Source organism: Scyliorhinus canicula, chromosome 15 (genome assembly GCF_902713615.1).
Source record: "Scyliorhinus canicula chromosome 15, sScyCan1.1, whole genome shotgun sequence".
Taxonomy (NCBI): domain Eukaryota; kingdom Metazoa; phylum Chordata; class Chondrichthyes; order Carcharhiniformes; family Scyliorhinidae; genus Scyliorhinus; species Scyliorhinus canicula.
Genome location: NC_052160.1, coordinates 64,682,887 through 64,701,145, shown reverse-complemented (window position 1 = coordinate 64,701,145; position 18,259 = coordinate 64,682,887). Strand labels below are relative to the sequence as shown.

The 18,259-nt window shown below is 45.2% G+C and overlaps 1 protein-coding gene across 1 annotated transcript; it reads right to left on the bottom strand.

Moving 5' to 3' along the window:
• Positions 1-1,052: 1,052 nt before the first annotated feature.
• Positions 1,053-15,773, bottom strand: ndufb10 (NADH:ubiquinone oxidoreductase subunit B10). The gene is made up of 4 exons (XM_038820619.1): positions 15,555-15,773; positions 6,637-6,775; positions 3,097-3,236; positions 1,053-1,299 (listed from the first exon to the last, which is right to left on the bottom strand). The coding sequence occupies exons 1-4, from the start codon at positions 15,700-15,702 to the stop codon at positions 1,202-1,204; spliced, it is 525 nt and encodes a 174-aa protein (XP_038676547.1). The 5' UTR covers positions 15,703-15,773; the 3' UTR covers positions 1,053-1,201.
• Positions 15,774-18,259: the final 2,486 nt, after the last annotated feature.

Sequence of the window (18,259 nt, the reverse complement as noted above, 5' to 3'; positions counted from 1 at the left end):
TCACCCTACTCAAGTCAACGTATCCACCCTATATCAGTAAGTAACCCAACAGCTCCCCCCATTAACCTTAAAAAAAATTTTAAAAAATTTTATTTTTTTTAAATGACTTGGTGGGCCGCATAAAGATCTTTGGCGGGCCGTAGTTTGCCCACCCCTGGTCCAGGTCTTGCTGCATTTGGACATGGACTGCTTCATTATCTGAGTCGTTGCGAATGGTGAACATTGCGCAGTCATCTGCAAACATCCCCACTTCTGACCTCATAATGGGAGGTCATTGACGAAACAGCAGATGATGGTTGGGCCTTGGGCACTACCCCGAGGAACTCCTGCAGTGATGTCCTGGAGCTGAGATGATCGACTTCCAATCACCACAACCAGCTTCCTTTGTGCCAGGTATGACTCCAACCAGCGGAGATTTTCCCCCAATTCCCATTGACTCCAGTTTAGCAAGGGCTCCTTGATGCCGTACTCGATCAAATGCTGCCTTGATGTCAAGGGCAGTCACCTCTGGCATTCAGCTTTTTTGACTATGTTTAAACCAAAGCTGTAACGAGGTCAGGAGCTGAGTGACCCTGGCAGAACCCAAACAGAGCAGGTTTTTGCTGAGTAAGTACCGCTTGATAGCTTTGTTGATGATTTCCAACACTTTGCTGATAATAGAGTAGACTGATAGGGCGGTAATTGGCTGGGTTGGATTTGTCCTGCTTTTTGTGTACAGGACACACCTGGGCAATTTTCCACATTGACAGGTCGATGCACTAACAGCTTGGCATGGGGTGCGGCAAGTTGTGGAGCACAAGTCTTCAGTACTATTGTCGGAATATTGTCAGGGCTCATGGCCGTTGCAAGTATACAGTGCCTTCAACCTTCGCTTGATATAACATGGAGTGAATCGTATTGGCTGAAGACTGACATCTGTGATGCTGGGTACCGCTGGAGGATGCCAGTGTTTTGCCTGCTATATGCCAACAAGATTCTTAATTTTAATGACTAACAACCTATCACTCCCTGCAGCAACTACAGGGAACATTTAATCAAAAAAACATAAGTTATGCATTTATATGGTTTAATGGGTCCATGTATTTTAGTCACATCCATGTGAAATTCAGCATTTTGCACAATTTAAGCACATTCAGACTGTACATAAGGTTTGTCACAAACTTAATTTTAAAAAGTGATTTTCCAATGAATTCTGGCGCTTTTAGACTTCAGATGATGCTTTCTCTCTCTCCTCAATCATCCGATGTTTTTGTTTCATTAGACAACGTCTTGCACTGCCATAAGCTCCCAGATCACCATCTGCAAAAAAAAAGGGAAAGCAAATTAAAAAGGAGAACAGATGTCAAATTTCCTCCACTCTCCACATGTAATTTTATACCACAAAAACACAGCACCTGTGTTCTTTACCAAAGATATCCTTACCAAAAGACCTATTTACCCAGCACCTTGCATGACAATCACAGAATTGTTACACTACACAGGGTGGTAAGTTGGCCTGTCCCATCTGCACCAGCTCTCCAAATAAGCATCATGAATTGGTACCAATCCCCTGCCTTTTCTCCATACCATTGCACATTGTTTGAATACAAACAATCAACTAATGCCTTCTTGAATGCCACGATTGAACGCGTCTCCACCACACTTCCTGGCAGTGCATTTCAGACCCGAGTTACTCGCTGTGTGAAAAAGCAGCATTTGCTTCTTTTGTAAATCACTTAACATCTGTCCTCTTGTTCTCAATCCTTTTATGAGTGTCCAGCCCCCTCATGATTTAGAACACCTCCAACAAATATCTTGACCTTCTCAACAACCTTATTTTCATAACTGAAGTTTCTCAACCCTGGAACCATTTTTGAAAGCCTCTTCTGCACTCTCTCCAATGTGTTCACATCGTTCCTATAGTGGAAGCAAAAGGCTACCAATCAAGATGTAAGTCACAAGAATATTGTTGCCCAGAGCTGTACACAACAGTCTGGCTGAAACCTAACTAGTTAGTGCCTTATACAAGTTCAGCGTAACCTCCTTGCTCTTGTACTCTATGCCTCTATTAATTAAGCCCAGGATACTATATGCTTTATTAACTGCTCTCTTCACCAGTCCTGCCACTTTCATTAAATCTATGCACATATACACCCAGGATCCTCTGCTCCTGCACCCTCTTAAGAATTGTACCCCTCATTTTCTGTCCAGGAGCACTTCCCAGCACAAACATATACATCAATATGATCCTGCAGTTTCATAATATATCAGCAAACTACAGATTATTTCAAGATTTACAGCGCAAAACACTCTACTCAAATATTAGCAAGAGGGGAGCAAACCATGGGTGGGTGCTTGGAAGAGTTGTTAGATGAGATACAATTCCAATTTTTATGCCACATTTGATGGAGTATTGTTTTATTCATATAGGTGCTAGTTGAATGCATGTAGCCAAGGTAAAATTATTTAAAGTGTCTTGACTATGGGAATCCAGTCATTGTTTTACATAATGTAGTCCAGTGTATTCAGCACTAAGAATGTATTGTTCTTGGTCTAATCAACTAATCAGTTACACAAGGTCTCCGCCGAGCTGTATAACATGGCAAGCATGGGAAACATATCCAGTAATTTTCCTAAGACTGTGCACACAAATACTGAGCTGGTTTTGATCGGCACCAGTCAATCTTAAGTAATGTCCAATGTTTGATTAACAAACCACCTTCTAAGTAACAGACACAACGAGGAGGTCTCAGCTGAGAATTAGATGCCAATGAAAATAAATGAGGGGTTAAACCAGAGATAAGAAATCCCTTAAAAGTAGGACCTCGTGGTCAAGGTCTTTGTTCCCGAATTCCTGAATCATCAATCTGTTTGTTTGTGTTAAAGTGATATATATAATGCTTTTTGCCACGTGCTTGACCTTTTTAATGTATTATTCGATATTTTGTTTCTAAGTTTTGATCCGATCCTTATTCAAGTGAGTAATTAGCAATAAAGTTGTATTTTTCACACTACCAACCAATCGGACTACCGACTCTTATGAGAAGGTAAAATAAGAGTCCTGTTAGGCTGCTTATAAGATTATTCGTGCAAAAAAAGTCTGCAAGTGTAACTTACATCTTGATTGGTAGCCTTTTGCTCCCAGCTTGAACTGCTCCAACTCCTTAGCACAGTTCTGTACGTAGCTGTTACCTTCCCTCTGCTGACAGGCCCTTAGTCGCTCCTGAAGAATTCCCATAATTTCCTGATCAACCTTGCTACAAAAAACAAAGTGCAAATGTTCATAAAATTACAAAAATAAAGCAAGTGCTGCTTGATAACAATCAAACTGTCAATTCGAAAAAGTCTACAGTCCTTGGCAATGGATGAATACTAGGCTTCCGTCAACGCAGGGAATGTCTGAACTCGAGCTTCAGTTGTTGATCCATTGAGATTTTGTGGATAATGAAGTTTTCAGTGAAACAATGCAAATAAATGGGTACAGCAGCTTCCGAAAACCACGTAGAACTTTGTCTACAAAGCAGAGACATCAGTTGAGGAAGCACTGAAGACAGGGCAGTACTCAGCTTTTCATTGGTATTGTGGAGCTGATTATTATACAAAATAATCTCAAGTGACCGAGTTACAGACCAATTGCTTATTAACCAATGCATTGGGAGAGCACAAACTTCAAAGGAGTATCTCGAGCTAACTCTGAAACCAAAAGAGAAAATGCTGGAAAATCTCAGCAGGTCTGGCAGCATCTATAGGGAGAGAAAAGAGCTAATTTTTCAAGCCCAGGTGACCCTTTGTCAAAGCTAAAAGGCATAGAAAATGGGAGATATTTATTCTGTGGGGTGAGGGAATGAAAGATGAGTCATAGCCACAGAAACCAAGGGAAAAGAGTGCCAATGGCAGTCCCCAGAGAGAATAAAAGGTATGAAAGGCCAAACAGCAGAGAAACTAAAATTAAAGGGTTAGCTGTGCCAGATGTTTTGGGGGGGGGGGGGGGGGGGGGGGGGGGTGGAGGGGGTGGAGAAGCAAAGGGGAGAAAAGGTAAGGAGAGGGGGATAAGATAGGGGGGGGGAATATATGTATAAAGAAAGACAAGAAAGAAATAAAAAGTAAGGCAGTTAAAATAAAATGGAATGAAAACAAAGGGATCGAGGTGAGGTAGAGCTAATCATCTGAAGTTGTTGAATTCGACATTGAGATCGGAAGGCTGTGCAGCGTGCCTAACTGGAAGATGACATGCTGTTCCTCCAGTTTGCGTTGAGCTTAATTTATTTTCATAATCTTTATTGTCACACATTAACATTGCAATTAGGTTACTGTGGAAAGCCCCTAGTCACCTTAAACCAGCGCCTGTTTGGGTACGCAGAGGGAGAATCCAGAATGTCCAATTCACCTAACAAGCACATCTTTTGGTACTTCACTGGAACATTGCAGCAGGCCAAGGACAGGCATGTGGGCATGGGAGCAGGGTCTTGTGTTGAAATGGCAAACAACGGCAAGGTCAGGGTCCTGAATGCGTACAGACCGAATGTGCTCAGCAAAGCGATCACCCAGTCTACGTTTGGTGTCTCCGACATAGAGGAGACCACATTGGGAGCAGCAAATGCAACAGACCAAATTGAAAGAGGTGCAAGTGAAAGGCTGCTTAACCTGGAATGAGTTTTTTGGGCCTGGGATGTTAAGCATTGAAGAGGTAAAGGGGCAGGTGTTACACCTTCTGCGATTGCATGTGAAGGTGCCATGGGTGACAGAGTTATGATGAACTGGAATGAAAGAAGACTTTTAATAATAACTTTCAAAGGGAACTTAGATAAATAATTAATTTAGTCTACAGCACAGGAGCAGGCATTCAGCCCAACTAGTCTATGCCAGCGTTGATCCTTCACCAAGCATCCTCCCATCCCTCCTTAAATGCTTCTATTAATTTTTCTCTCATATGTTTATCGAGATTCCCCTTAAATTTATCACCGTTATTTGCCTGAACTGTCCCTTGTGGCAATGCATTCCAGATTCTTACCGCTCAAGACTGACACCCCAGAGACCCAGGCCCCGTCTGTTCCCATGGGTGGACATACAGAAATGAACCCCAGTCCAACTCTAAAGGTTGCTTATTTTCTGGCCTTATTAACTTTTTTGTGATAAATCTATCTGTACCGTTAGATCCCTTTGCTCCTCTATCCCATTCAGACTCATAATCAAACAGTACCTGAAGGGAAAATGCATTGCAGAGGTGTGGGCAAAGTGTAGGGGAATGGGACAATTTAGATAGCACAAAGAGTGGGCAAGGGTACAATGAGCTCAATGGGAGAAAGGGAATGAGTGTGAGAAAGACAGAAGGTAAGAAATAATGTCAAAGGGATCGAACTGATAGAGAAAAATAAAGGGAAGAAATTAGTGTGGGAGAATCTGAAGTACAATCTGATTTCAAACAATTAGTTGGAAAGCTGACATTTTAAAAGTCACATTGATGGCCTGCATGTGAAAATTACCAACACGATGTAGATTAGTTACAGATGATCCTATTTTCTATTATACTTATGGCAAGTATACAATTATCTTTCTACATCTGGCCATTGAAAGGCTGGCAATTCCCGGTCCATGTGAATTTTACTGGGTACCTCTGACAAGACCAGCATTTGGTGCATAGAGCGAAGGGTCCTTGAGACGGTGATGGTGAGCCACCTTTTAAAGTGAAAGTCGCCATAGTCCCAGAGACCATAGGCTGCTCTCCACTTTGAGGGTGTGGGGGGGAGAAAGAGAGCTGATTGGTGGTCATTTAACCCGAGGGTTACCACACCTCAGGCATGGGGCAAGGTTGAGAAGGCTATGAATTCATGAATAACCCCAGCCGGGGACAGCACGGTGGCACAGTGGTTAGCACTGCTGCCTCACTATGCCGAGGTCCCAGGTTCGGTCCCGGCTCTGGATTTATTTTTTAGAAAATGAATAACCTTAGCCGGTACGAGAACTGAACCCATGCTGTTGGCAACGCTCCACATCACAAACCAGCCATTCAGCCAACTGAGCAAACCGACTTCAAGCTACCTTTTTGAACCGTTGCAGTCCATGTGGTGTAGATACACCCACAGTGCTGTTAGGAAGAGAGTTCCAGTATTTTGACCCAGGGACAGTGAAAAAACGGCATTATAGTTCCAAATCAGGATGGCATGTGACTTGGAGGAGAACTGACAAATACTAGTGTTCCCATGCATCTGCGCCCTTGTCCTTCTAGGTGGTAGAGGTTGTGAGTTTGGAAGGTGCTGTTAAAGGAGCCTTGGTGAGTTGCTGCAATGCATCTTGTCGATAGTACGCACTGCTGCCACTGTGCATTGGAGGCGGGGGAAATGAATGTTGAAGGTAGATGGGTGCCAAATCAAGCAGGGCACTTTGTCCTGGATGGCACTGAGCTTATTGAGTGTTGCTGGAACTGCACACACACAGGCAAGAGTATTCCATCACACTCCTGACTTATGCCTTGAAGATGGTTGTGAGGCTTTGGGGAGTCAGGAAATGGGTTACTCACCACAGAATTTCAATTGGGTTGGAGGAGATAATTGCCACAGTTCAAAGTGGAAGCTTCTACATAACATCACGTTTATACTGCCAGTATAAAATAACACCATCAGAATTTTATTCAATGGCAATTTAAAATAAAATACATACTAATCTCTTCTCCACTGCATCTCTGCCTCGTAGTAGCAGACATAATCACCAAATTGGCAGTCGGTTATATCCGGCACGCGTCTGAAATGCTGATGGTAATAATAGAATTTGTTCTTTTCCCGCTGGCGTTCCACCCATTCTACAAATTGATTGGGGGGGGAAAAAAAAGGAAATTTTATGAAACAAACCCATGGTCATCATCACGCAAAGCGGTTGAACACAGGCCGCTCGTACTGTTACGTAATACAAAGTGGGATGGATAAACCGATTGCCGAGCACGAGAGGAGATGATTAAATGATATCATCTAAGATTCACCTAAATAATGTATTGCACTGTAAAATATTTTTCATTACACAAATTAGTCAGTTGGCACTGTTTCACATATTAGGAAACACTAAATGACAATATGTTTTAGCTACAAACTCTACATGAATAAACAATGTCAAATTAACAAATTACTCAGTGTGGAGAACAATGTTCCCATTAGCAACTGTACCATCTGCAGTGTCCACACACAGTAAATTGACAGATAAAGTCGAACAGCAAAAGTTGTTTATACAACTGTTTGATTAATGCCCGATACCAACTTGCGAATTGGATGCACAACAAAGTAGCAGGTCGCACGTGGTTAGCACAACTGCCTCACAGCTCCAGGAACCCAGGTTCAATTTCAGCACTTATTCCCCATGTCTGCATGGGTTTCCTCCGGGTGCTCGTTTCCTCCCACAGTCCAAATAAGTGCAGGTGAGGTGGATTGGCCATGCTAACTTGCCCTTTATCAAATAATTTACAGTGCAGAAGGATGCCATTTGGCTCATCAAGTCTGCACTGGCTCTTGGAAAGAGCACCCTACTTAAGCCCATGCCTCCACCCTATCCCTGTAACCCAATAACCCCACCTGACCTTTTTGGACACCAAGGACAATTTATCATGGCCAATCCACCTAACCTGCACATCTTTGGACTGTGGGAGGAAACCCACGCAGACACGGGGAGAACGTGCAGATTCCGCACAGACAGTGACCCAAACCGGAAATCGAACCTGGGACTCTGGAGCGGTGACACAACTGTGCTAACCACTGTGTTACCATGCTGCTCCTTTCGTGTCCAAAAGGTTAGGCGAGGTTACAGGGATAGGTTGGAGGCATAGACTTAAGTCAGGCGCTCTTTCCAAGGGCTGGTGCAGACTAGATGGGCTGAGTAGCCTATTTCTGCACTGTAGGGATTCTATGATATCTGGGAGTGCTGAAGTATTAGCCCAAAACTTCCTGGTTCCCCAACGTCGCATGGAGGGGATCTCCAATGAAGCACTCGGAAATCTCTCTCGGGAATGCTAACTTCCTCTTGACAATTGCACTGGGCTGGGAACCATGACAGAAGTGATGTAAATCGCTAACTTTGGATGGTTCTGCCAGTTTTACCCTGATCAAAGAGTTAGAGAAAAATAAATCACTTCTAACTCCAGAGTAACTACTTAAAACACTCAGACCCAACCTCGCAGGGGATACCTCACACACAAAGGATCCTGCAACACCCCCCGTGCAACTCCCCACCATCCCAACTCGACCCCCACCCTTCTGATCCAGCCCGCACCCCTTCCCACCGATTGACTTACCTTCTCTCTTTAAATTGTCCCTTTTAACATCTTCTTTATAGCCACTAGTGCCATAAAAAAGGGGCATTCCTTTGTTCCCTCCACCCCAGTTACCCCTCGTCGATGCAGCTTCGCTACTCCTATTTCACCCGGGCTGATTGAAGAAGGTTGGGCAAGACAGAAGCTTTGGAATTGCAACGTGGTTCAGAGCATAAAGAGTGGCAATCCGCTGGAGATTGTCACTCTTGAGGAAGTTGCTGGTCAAATTGACAGACTGCTGACGTAAACGAGATTGTGTTTCAGGACACCCATAATGCAGTTCAAATGGGAAACTTATTCCTTTTCCAGTCTGATTCGTATCAGCTGCCTGGCAGCCAGTGTGTATTTAGCCTTTCAATACCCATTGATGGTTTAATAAATGTGATGTAACTACTGCATACTTTGTGATTGAAAATCAACAATTAAATCACTAAAATCTTTATAGTTAAAGCTCAATTTGAGTATCACTGAAAAAAGACAAGTCAAAGCTTTTCACCTTGCACTTATCAAGACTTTCACAAAAATACCCAGCATAAAGAGAACAACAATTTACAATTCATCAGAGGAGAGTGCTGATTGGATGGCAAGTGGATTCTGATTGGTAGAGGCATTGCCATGAAGAATTCCCCAGTTTAACTTTTGACCGACAAGTGACCCAGAATGATTCTCCCTCCCTCCTTTTGGGAAGCCATCCAGTCTCAGTTACTGCAGCACATGTATTTCTATCTCTTATTGGGTTGAGCAAAATAACTATTATTCCCAACTCAAAAGTTAAGAATCACAGCACTTGGTAGACCATAGGTTAAAAGTAAATGGCATGATCACTGTACTAACTGATAACACATGATTGATTTGATAGGGGTGTTCAAAACTATGAGGTGCCTGGACAATGTAGATGAGGAAAAACCCTTCCCATTGGTGGAAGGGTCAAGAATCAGAGGACACAGGTTTAAAGAAGGAATGGAGACTGGGGGAGAAGTCTTCACAGAGCAAGTGGTTAGGATCTGGAATGCGCTGTCTGAAAGTGTGTGCAGGTTCAATCGAGGAATTCAAGAGGGAATTGGATTCATTTCTGAAAAGGAAGGTGAAGGAAGGGGAAAGGATGGGGAATAGCATTAGGTGCATAGCCCATTTGGTGAGTCGGTGCAAGCATAAAGGGCCAAATGGTCTCTTTCTGTGAAGTAACATTTCTGTGATGCGGAGTCTACCCACCGATTAGACATTTTGTTACTGCTCCGCCATTCAATACCATTATGGCTGATCTTCAGCTGCAACTGCACCTTCCTCCATGATCCCTAGTATACAATAATCCATTCAAATATTGGACATTCTTTCACCAGGTCCATGGAATGACCCAATTCAAAAATGGGGATGACATAAATGTTCCAACTCTAAAAGATTCTTACACACAGGTTTGGCTGTTGTCTGCTGGGATGTATCACTATACTAGGGTCTTAGAATCATTCAGTACATAAGAGGCCCTTTGGCCCATTAGAGTCTGCACTGAAAACAACTACACTAAATCTGCACTAAACTCACTTTCCAGCACTTGGCCTACCTATAGCATTGAATGTTATATTTCAAGTGCTCATCTACATACTTTTTAAAAGTTGTGACGTTTCCTGCCTCTACTACCCTCCCAGGGAGTGCATTCTAGACTCCCACCACCCTCTGGGTGAAAATTATTTTCCTCAAATCCCCTCTAAACCTCCTATACCTCACTGTAAAATTGTGCCCCCTCATTACTGACCCTCAGCTAAGGTAAACAGCTGCTTCCTATCCATCCTGTCCATACCCCTCAGTCTTATACACAATCAATCAGATCCCCCTCAGCCCTCACTGCTTGAGGGAAAACAACCCAAGTCTATCCAACCTTTCTTCATAACTAAAATGCTCCACCCCAGGCAACATCCTGGTGAATCCCCTCTGCACCCCCTCCAGTTCAATCACATCCTTCCTACAATAAAGCAACCAGAAGTACTCCTGCTGTGGCCTAACCAAAGCTTTGTACCTCCCTGCTCCTATAATCTCTGCCACAACTGATACAGGCAAGTATCCTATATGCCTTAATGACCTGATTAACCTACCCTGTTGTCTTCAGGGATCTGTGTACAAGCAGCCCAAGATCCCTCTGAGCTTCCCAGTGTCCTACCATTCATTGTGTATTCCCTTGATTTGTTACTCCTGAAGTTCATCACCTTGCACTTTTCAGGATTAAATTCCATCTGCCACTGATCTGCCCATCTGACCAACCCGTCTATACCTTCCTCACTATTAACCACCTGCCAATCTTCGTGTCATCTACGAACTTACTTATCATTCCCCCTCACATTCCCATCTATATTGTTTATATATAAGGGGATCTAGCACTGATCTCTGTGGTACGCCACTGGACACCAGCCTCCAGTCACACAAACAGCCTTCTACCACCACCCACCATCTCCTACTACTAAGCCAGTTTTAGATCAAACCTGCCAAGTAATCCAAGTTACATTGCACATTTACCTTCTTTATCAGTCTTACATGTAGGACCTTGTCAAAGGCTTTGCTGAAATCCATTCACTACATCTACTGCACTATCCTCACCTACACATCCGATCACCTCCTCGAAAAATTCAATCAAATTCATTAGACACGATATCCTCCTGACAAAGCCATGCTGACCATCCCTGATCGTACTTTACTTCTCAAAGTGGAGATTAATTTTCTCCTTCAGCATTTTCTCCAATAGTTTCCCTACCACTAATGTGAGACTCACTTTTCTGTAATTCCCTGGTTTATCTCTACTACCATTCTTGAAAAGTGGAACCACATTAGTTGTCCTCCAATCCTTTGGCACCTCCTCTGTGGCCCGGGAGGAATTTGGGTCAGATCCCCTGTAATTTCCTCCCTCAACTCAAAAAGCAGCCTGGGATACAACTCATCCAGCCCTGGAGATCTGCCCACTTTTAAGCCCGGCAAAACCTCCAGTACCTCCTCACTCCCAATTTCAGAACCTCACAGTTCCTCTCCTCAAATTCTGTAACTATGTCATCCTTCTCCTGAGTGAAGACAGATGCGAAATACTCATTTAACACCCTACCAATATCCTACGACTCCATGCACAGACTGCCCCCTTGGTCCCTACTCTTTCCCTGGTTATCCTCTTCGCCTTATTAAACTTATAGAATATCTTGGGATTTTCCCTAATCATACCCACCAGCATGTTTTCATGCTCTCTCTTTGCTCACCTAATTGTTTAAGTTTCCCCTGCATTTTCTATACTCCACTAAGACCTCCACTGATTTGCTACCTTTGTACCCGCTAAAGGCTCTCTTTTCTTTATTATCCAGTCCTGAATATTCCTAGACATCCAGGCCCTCTGGGCTTGTTGCTCCTACATGTCACCCTAAAGAGAACATGTTGGGCCTGTACTCTCTTCATTTTCTTTTGAACACTGCCCACTGCTCTACTCTAGGTTTTACCACAAGAAGCTGTTCCCAGTCTACTTTGACCAGATCCTGCCCCATTCGAATAAAATCTACCTTCCCCCAATACAAAACTGTTTTTTTCACAGACCATCTTTTTTCTTTTCTGTAACAAACTTAAATCGCCTATGACAAGATCCCTCATGGCAGACTGGTATAGAAGGTGAAGTCATATGGGATCAGAGGTGAGCTGGCAAGATGGATACAGAACCAGCTCAGTCATAGAAGACGGAGGGTAGCAGTGGAAGGGTGCTTTTCTGAATGGAGGGCTGTGACTAGTGGTGTTACACAGGGATCAGTGCTGGGTCCTTTGATGTTTGTAGTATATATAAAGAATTTGGAGGAAAATGCAACTGGTCTGATTAGTAAGCTTGCGGAAGGTTGATGGAATGTGGAAAGCGATGAGAACTGTCAAAGGATACAGCAGGATATAGAGCAGTTGGAGACTTGGGCGGAGAGATGGCAGATGGAGTTTAATCTGGACAAATGTGAGGTATTGCATTTTGGAAGGTCTAATACAGGTGGGAATTGTACAGTAAATGGCAGAACCTTTATTGAAAGACAGACAGGGGGATCTGGGCATACAGGTCCACAGGTCGCTGAAAGTAGCAACGCAGATGGAGATCAAGGCAGCATACAGCATGCTTGCTTTCATCGGCTGGAGCACCGAGTAAACAATTGGCAAGCCATGCTGCAGCTGTATAGAACCTTAGTTAGGCAAACTTGGGATACATTGTTCAGTTCTGGTCACATCTCTACCTGAATGATGTCGAGGTTTTGGAGAGGGTACAGAAGAGGTTTAAGCAAGATGTTGCCTGGTGTGGAGAGCAGTAGCTATGAAGGGAGGTTGGATAAACTCAAGTTTGTTTTCACTGGAACGACAGAGGTTGAAGGGCAACCTGATAGAAGTCTACAAAAATTATGACGGACTAGGACAGAGTGGATAGTCAGAAGCTTTTTCTCAGGGTGAAAGAGTCAATTACTAGGGCAAGTAGGTTTAAGGCGCAAGCGGCAAAGTTTAGAGGAGATGTGCGAGGGAAGCTTTTTACACAAAGGGTAGTGGGTGTCTGGAGCTCGCTGCCGGAGGAGGTGGTGGAAGCAGGTATGATAGTGACGTTTAAGGGGTGTGTTGATAAATACATGAATAGGATGGGAATAGAGGGATACGGACTCCAGAAGTGTAGGTTTTAATTTAGACGGGCAGCATGGTTAGCGCAGGTTGGAGGGCTGAAGGGCCTGTTCCTGTGCTGTACTTTTCTTTTCTTTGTATTGCGTTGTGGTCGCTATCTCTAAATGCTTCCCCACTGCCACCTCGAACATCTGCCCAGCTTTGTTTCCCAGAATTATGTCCATCACTGCGATGTCCCTTGTTGGACCTTCTACACATTTACATAAAAAGCTCTCCTGAATACATTTGAAGAAATCAGCCCCTCTAAACTTTACACCACAACTATCCCAATTAATGTTGGGAAAGTTAAAATCCCTAATATGGTTACCCTATTATTATTTTTGTACATCTGCTATTCTATTGCCCGTTGACTGTTTTGGGGGGGGGGGGTCTATGATACTCTCCACAATATGACCGTCCCCATGCTATTCCTAAGCTCTACCCACAAAACATTATTGAAGACTCTTTCAAGATATTGTCTCTCCTTACTGCAGCAACGGACTCCTTCAATAATAATGCAACACCACCTCCAGTATGGATTTGACCAGCTGTCGCCTAGAGGCAGATTCACTGTTTGAACTGACTGCTGTCAAGTTCTCCACAATGGGAAAAGAGAGGAAGTGCATTTTGTGTCACAGCACTTACAGTTCAAAAATGGAGATGGATGAACATATGAGGAGCATGCTGCATTACAGGGAACTTGAGAATCTTAAAGGAAGGTAAAAATTGCAGCTTTGTTTTTGTAAAACCCACTTCCACTGTGTCTGCAGAACAGGGTTGTGCAGCTCAGGCTTTGGATAGGAGAAAAAATGAGGGGTGAGGTGACCATGTACAGCGGCAACATATAGAGGTGGGCACAGCTGTGTATGGAACCTGCGAGCCATTGGAGCATCTCAATAGATAAACCGTGTCCAATGTGCCGGCCATAGTTCAGTGCTAGCACACTTAATCTGAGCCAAAAACTTGTGAATTAAGTCTCATTTCAGAAATGAGCACATTATCTAAGGAGCGCAGTCGGAGGTGCTGTCTTTAGACTAATCTAATTTCCTCCCCCGTTTAATACAAAAGTCTGATCAACCAATTGCTGTGGAGGCACTAGAATGAATGGTGAGGAGCTGTCCACCAACAGCAATGAGATAATGACCAGATAATCTGTTTTAAGCACTGTCAGTTGGGTGACATGTATTGTGCAGGATACTGCGGGGGGGAAACTTACAATACTTCAAATAGTGCCAATGGATCTACTATGTCCATCTGAGAGGGCAGACAGTACCTCAGTTTCATTAGTCCCTGTCAGGAAGTACATTCCAGGTCATCATGACTTTAGAAAAAATGTTCCTCCTGTCTCCTCTGGTTATTTGGGCACTTAGCTTAGCTCAGCTGAGAGTGCAACACCGCCTCAGTTAAATACAGGCATGTTAGCCAACATTATGGTCTTGAATCACTGGAGTGGGGCTTGAACTTTCATCCTTTGAAAGTGGTCAGCACTGTTCTCAGTGCCAGGGACCCGTATTCGATTCCGGCCTCGGGTGACTGTCTGTGTGGAGTTTGCACGTTCTCATCGTGTCTGCGTGGATTTCATCCATGTGTTGAGTGGAGGTTTTCTCTCTGAGGGAGTTGAGTGGGGTTTTTTTTTCTGAGGGAGTTGAGTGACGGTTTTTCTCTGAGAGAGTTGAGTGGAGGTGTTTTCTGAGGGAGTTTAATGAGGGTTTTTCTCGGAGGGAGTTGAGTGGAGGGTTTTTCTCTGAGGGAGTTGAGGAGGGTTTTACTCTGAGGGAGTTTAATGAGGGTTTTTCTCTGGGGGAGTCGAGTGGAGGGTTTTTCTCTGAGGGAGTCGAGTGGAGGGTTTTACTCAGAGGGAGTCGAGTGGAGGGTTTTACTCTGAGGGAGTCGAGTGGAGGGTTTTACTCTGAGGGAGTCGAGTGGAGGGTTTTACTCTGAGGGAGTCGAGTGGAGGGTTTTACTCTGAGGGAGTCGAGTGGAGGGTTTTACTCTGAGGGAGTCGAGTGGAGGGTTTTACTCTGAGGGAGTCGAGTGGAGGGTTTTACTCTGAGGGAGTCGAGTGGAGGGTTTTACTCTGAGGGAGTCGAGTGGAGGGTTTTACTCTGAGGGAGTCGAGTGGAGGGTTTTACTCTGAGGGAGTCGAGTGGAGGGTTTTACTCTGAGGGAGTCGAGTGGAGGGTTTTACTCTGAGGGAGTCGAGTGGAGGGTTTTACTCTGAGGGAGTCGAGTGGAGGGTTTTACTCTGAGGGAGTCGAGTGGAGGGTTTTACTCTGAGGGAGTCGAGTGGAGGGTTTTACTCTGAGGGAGTCGAGTGGAGGGTTTTACTCTGAGGGAGTCGAGTGGAGGATTTTACTCTGAGGGAGTCGAGTGGAGGGTTTTACTCTGAGGGAGTGAGTGGAGGGTTTTACTCTGAGGGAGTGAGTGGAGGGTTTTACTCTGAGGGAGTGAGTGGAGGGCTTTACTCTGAGGGAGTTGACTGGAGGGTTTTACTCTGTGGGAGTCGAGTGGAGGGGTTTACTCTGAGGCAGTCGAGTGGAGGGTTTTACTGAGGGAGTCGAGTGGAGGGTTTTACTCTGAGGCTGTACCAGGTGAAGGACGTTTTGCCCGCGGCCCAGGGCAGCTGCTACCGAATCTGAGCCTCACTCACCTCTGAAGGTCGTAACCGGCAAATCCACTGAGTAATAGAAAAGTTTGCCGACAATGACCGCGGGGTTGGGGAGGCCAGTTTTCTTGTCCACTGCCGGGGTCCGGCTGGTCGGCTGCTGGTAAATGTCCTTGTCCCAATCATCCGGCATTGCTCCGACGAAGGAGGACAGTGTGCACTGCGCAGCCGCATTAAACACACAACATGGCGTCGCTCTCGAGACGCATGGACACACACAACATGGCGACGCCGCCTACCACGTAGACACACACAACATGGCGATGCTCTCTTCCCACAGGCACACACAACATGGCGCTAACTGGACGCATGCGTGTGTCCTGCCAACGCTTCGAGCCTGCGTAGTTCGAGGGAGCCACTTGCTCCATGACGTTAAGTAGAACATCTGAGCAGGCAGCGGCCAGGATTAAAGATGGCGCTGCTGAAATCAACACAGCGGGGCGCGACACTATGCAAAGAATGTGAAATTGTATTAATTTGTACTCATAAAATGTGGATTATTTAAATTGTAAAAGAAAGACACTGCATTCTCTCCGTCACGGATGCCAGCACGCTGGTATGAATTTGTAACCATGGTGTGCAAACTGATTTGTAGATTGATACTGGCAGTCTGGGTGCCACAAAATTACATCAATAGATTTCTGCACATGCCCAGACCAGTGCCCATGTGAGGACGGTCATGTTGCATTGGCAGGAAACACAGTACACGGGCATGCACAACACAGTATCACTCCCTGGGTGGCACTGTGGAACAGTGGTTAGTACTGTTGCTTCACAGCGCTCAGGACCCAGGTTTAATTTTCGGTTTGGGCCACTGTCTGTGCGGAGTCTGCACGTTCTCCCAGTGTCTGCGTGGGTTTCCTCCGGGTGCTCCGGTTTTCTCCCACAAGTCCCGAAAGATGTGCTTGTTAGGTGAATTGGACATTCTGAATTCTCCTTCCGTGTACCCAAACAGGTGCCGGAATGTGGCGACTAGAGGCTTTTCACAGTAACTTCCTGCAGTGTTACAGATCTGCAAAGATCTGTAGAGGGACAGGTAGTATTGAGGAAGCAAGGGGGCTGCAGAAGGATTTGGACAAGCTAGGAGAGTGGGCAGTGAAGTAGCAAATGAATTGCAATGTGGAAAAGTGAGGTTATGCACTTTGGAAGTAGGAATTTAGGCATAGACTATTTTCTAAATGGAGAAATGCTTCATAAATCAGAAGCATAGAGGGAGTCCTTGTTCACGATTCTGTTTTTCAAAAAATATTTTTATTAGGGTATTTGCAAGTTTTTATTATAATAACAATAACCAACATAAACATGGTACAATAAACATTTCCACCCCATCACAATCTTCACACACCCCAACCATAAAACAACAGTCCGGCCCTCTTCGCCCCCACTCTTTGGAATTCTGCTTCTGCTGACATTTTAATTTTCCCCGAGAAAGTCGACGAACAGCTGCCACCTCCGGGTGAACCCAACCATTGAGGTGAACTTTATTTTCAGGAGACCGAGAAACCCAGCCATGTCACTAACCCAGGTCTCTACACTCGGGTGCTTTGAGTCCCTCCACATTAATAAGATCCGACTCTGGGCTACCAGGGTGGCAAAGGCCAAGGCGTCATCCTGTTTCGCCCCCTGAACTCCCGGCTCTTGTGACACTCCAAAGATTGCCACCTCCAGACTCGGCAACATCCGTGTTTTGAGTCCCGTTGACATTGCCTTAGCAAAACCCTGCCAAAGCCCTGTTTCAGGCATGCCCAAAAAGTGGACATGATTTGCTGGGCTTCCTGCGCACCTCGCACACCTGCCCTTTACCCCAAAAAACTTGCTCATCCGGTGGACTATCTTCAATTGTATCAGGCTAAGCCTGGCACACGATGAGGATGTATTAACCCTGCTTAGGGCATCCGCCCACAGACCCACCTATATCTCTCCTCCTAGTTCATCTTCCCACTTGTCCTTAAGCTCTTCCACTGGAGTTTCCTCCAATTCCAAAAGTTCCTGGTAAATATCCGATACCTTCCCCTCTCCCACCCAGGTACGGGAGACCACTCTGTCCTGTATCCCCCGTGGCAGCAGCAGCGGGAAGGCTGGAACCTGCCTTCTCAAGAAGTCTCGCACCCGCAGATACCTAAACCCATTCCCTGCTGGCAATTCAAATTTTTCCCTCAAGGCTTTCAAGCTGGGAAAGCTCCCGTCTATGAATAGATCCCCATCCTTCTAATTCCTGCCTTCTGCCAACTCCGGAACCCACCATCCAGCCTACCCGGTACAAACCGATGATTATTATGAATCGGGGTCCAAACCGATGCTCCCTCCACTCTCTTGTATCTCCTCCACTTCCCCCAGATTCTCAAAGCCGCCACCACCACTGGACTTGTGGAGTATCGGGCCGGCGAGAATGGAAGAGGTGCCCTTATCCGTACTCCCAAACTGGTGTCTTTGCATGACGCCGCCTCCATCTGCTCCCATGCCGGTCCCTCCCCCACTACCCACTTCCTAATCATGGCTATATTAGCCGCCCAGTAGTAATTGCAGAAGTTAGGCACGCCAGTCCACCCTCCACCCGACTGCGCTCCAGCAACACTGTCTTCACGTGCGGGGTTTTACCCTCCCACACAAAGCACAAAATAATCTTATTCACCTGCTTGAAAAAGGCCTTTGGGATGAAGATGGGGAGGCACTGAAAGACAAACAGAAAT

Excerpts from the sequence above, each read along its gene's own strand:
- ndufb10 (XM_038820619.1), bottom strand. The coding sequence starts at position 15,702 with ATGCCGGATGATTGGGACAAGGACATTTACCAGCAGCCGACCAGCCGG. Across the intron at positions 3,237-6,636 it reads ATGCAGTGGAGAAGAGATTA|CAAGGTTGATCAGGAAATTA; the intron begins GTATGTATTTTA and ends TGTTTTTTGTAG. Across the intron at positions 1,300-3,096 it reads AAAAGGCTACCAATCAAGAT|ATGGTGATCTGGGAGCTTAT; the intron begins GTAAGTTACACT and ends TTTTTTTTGCAG.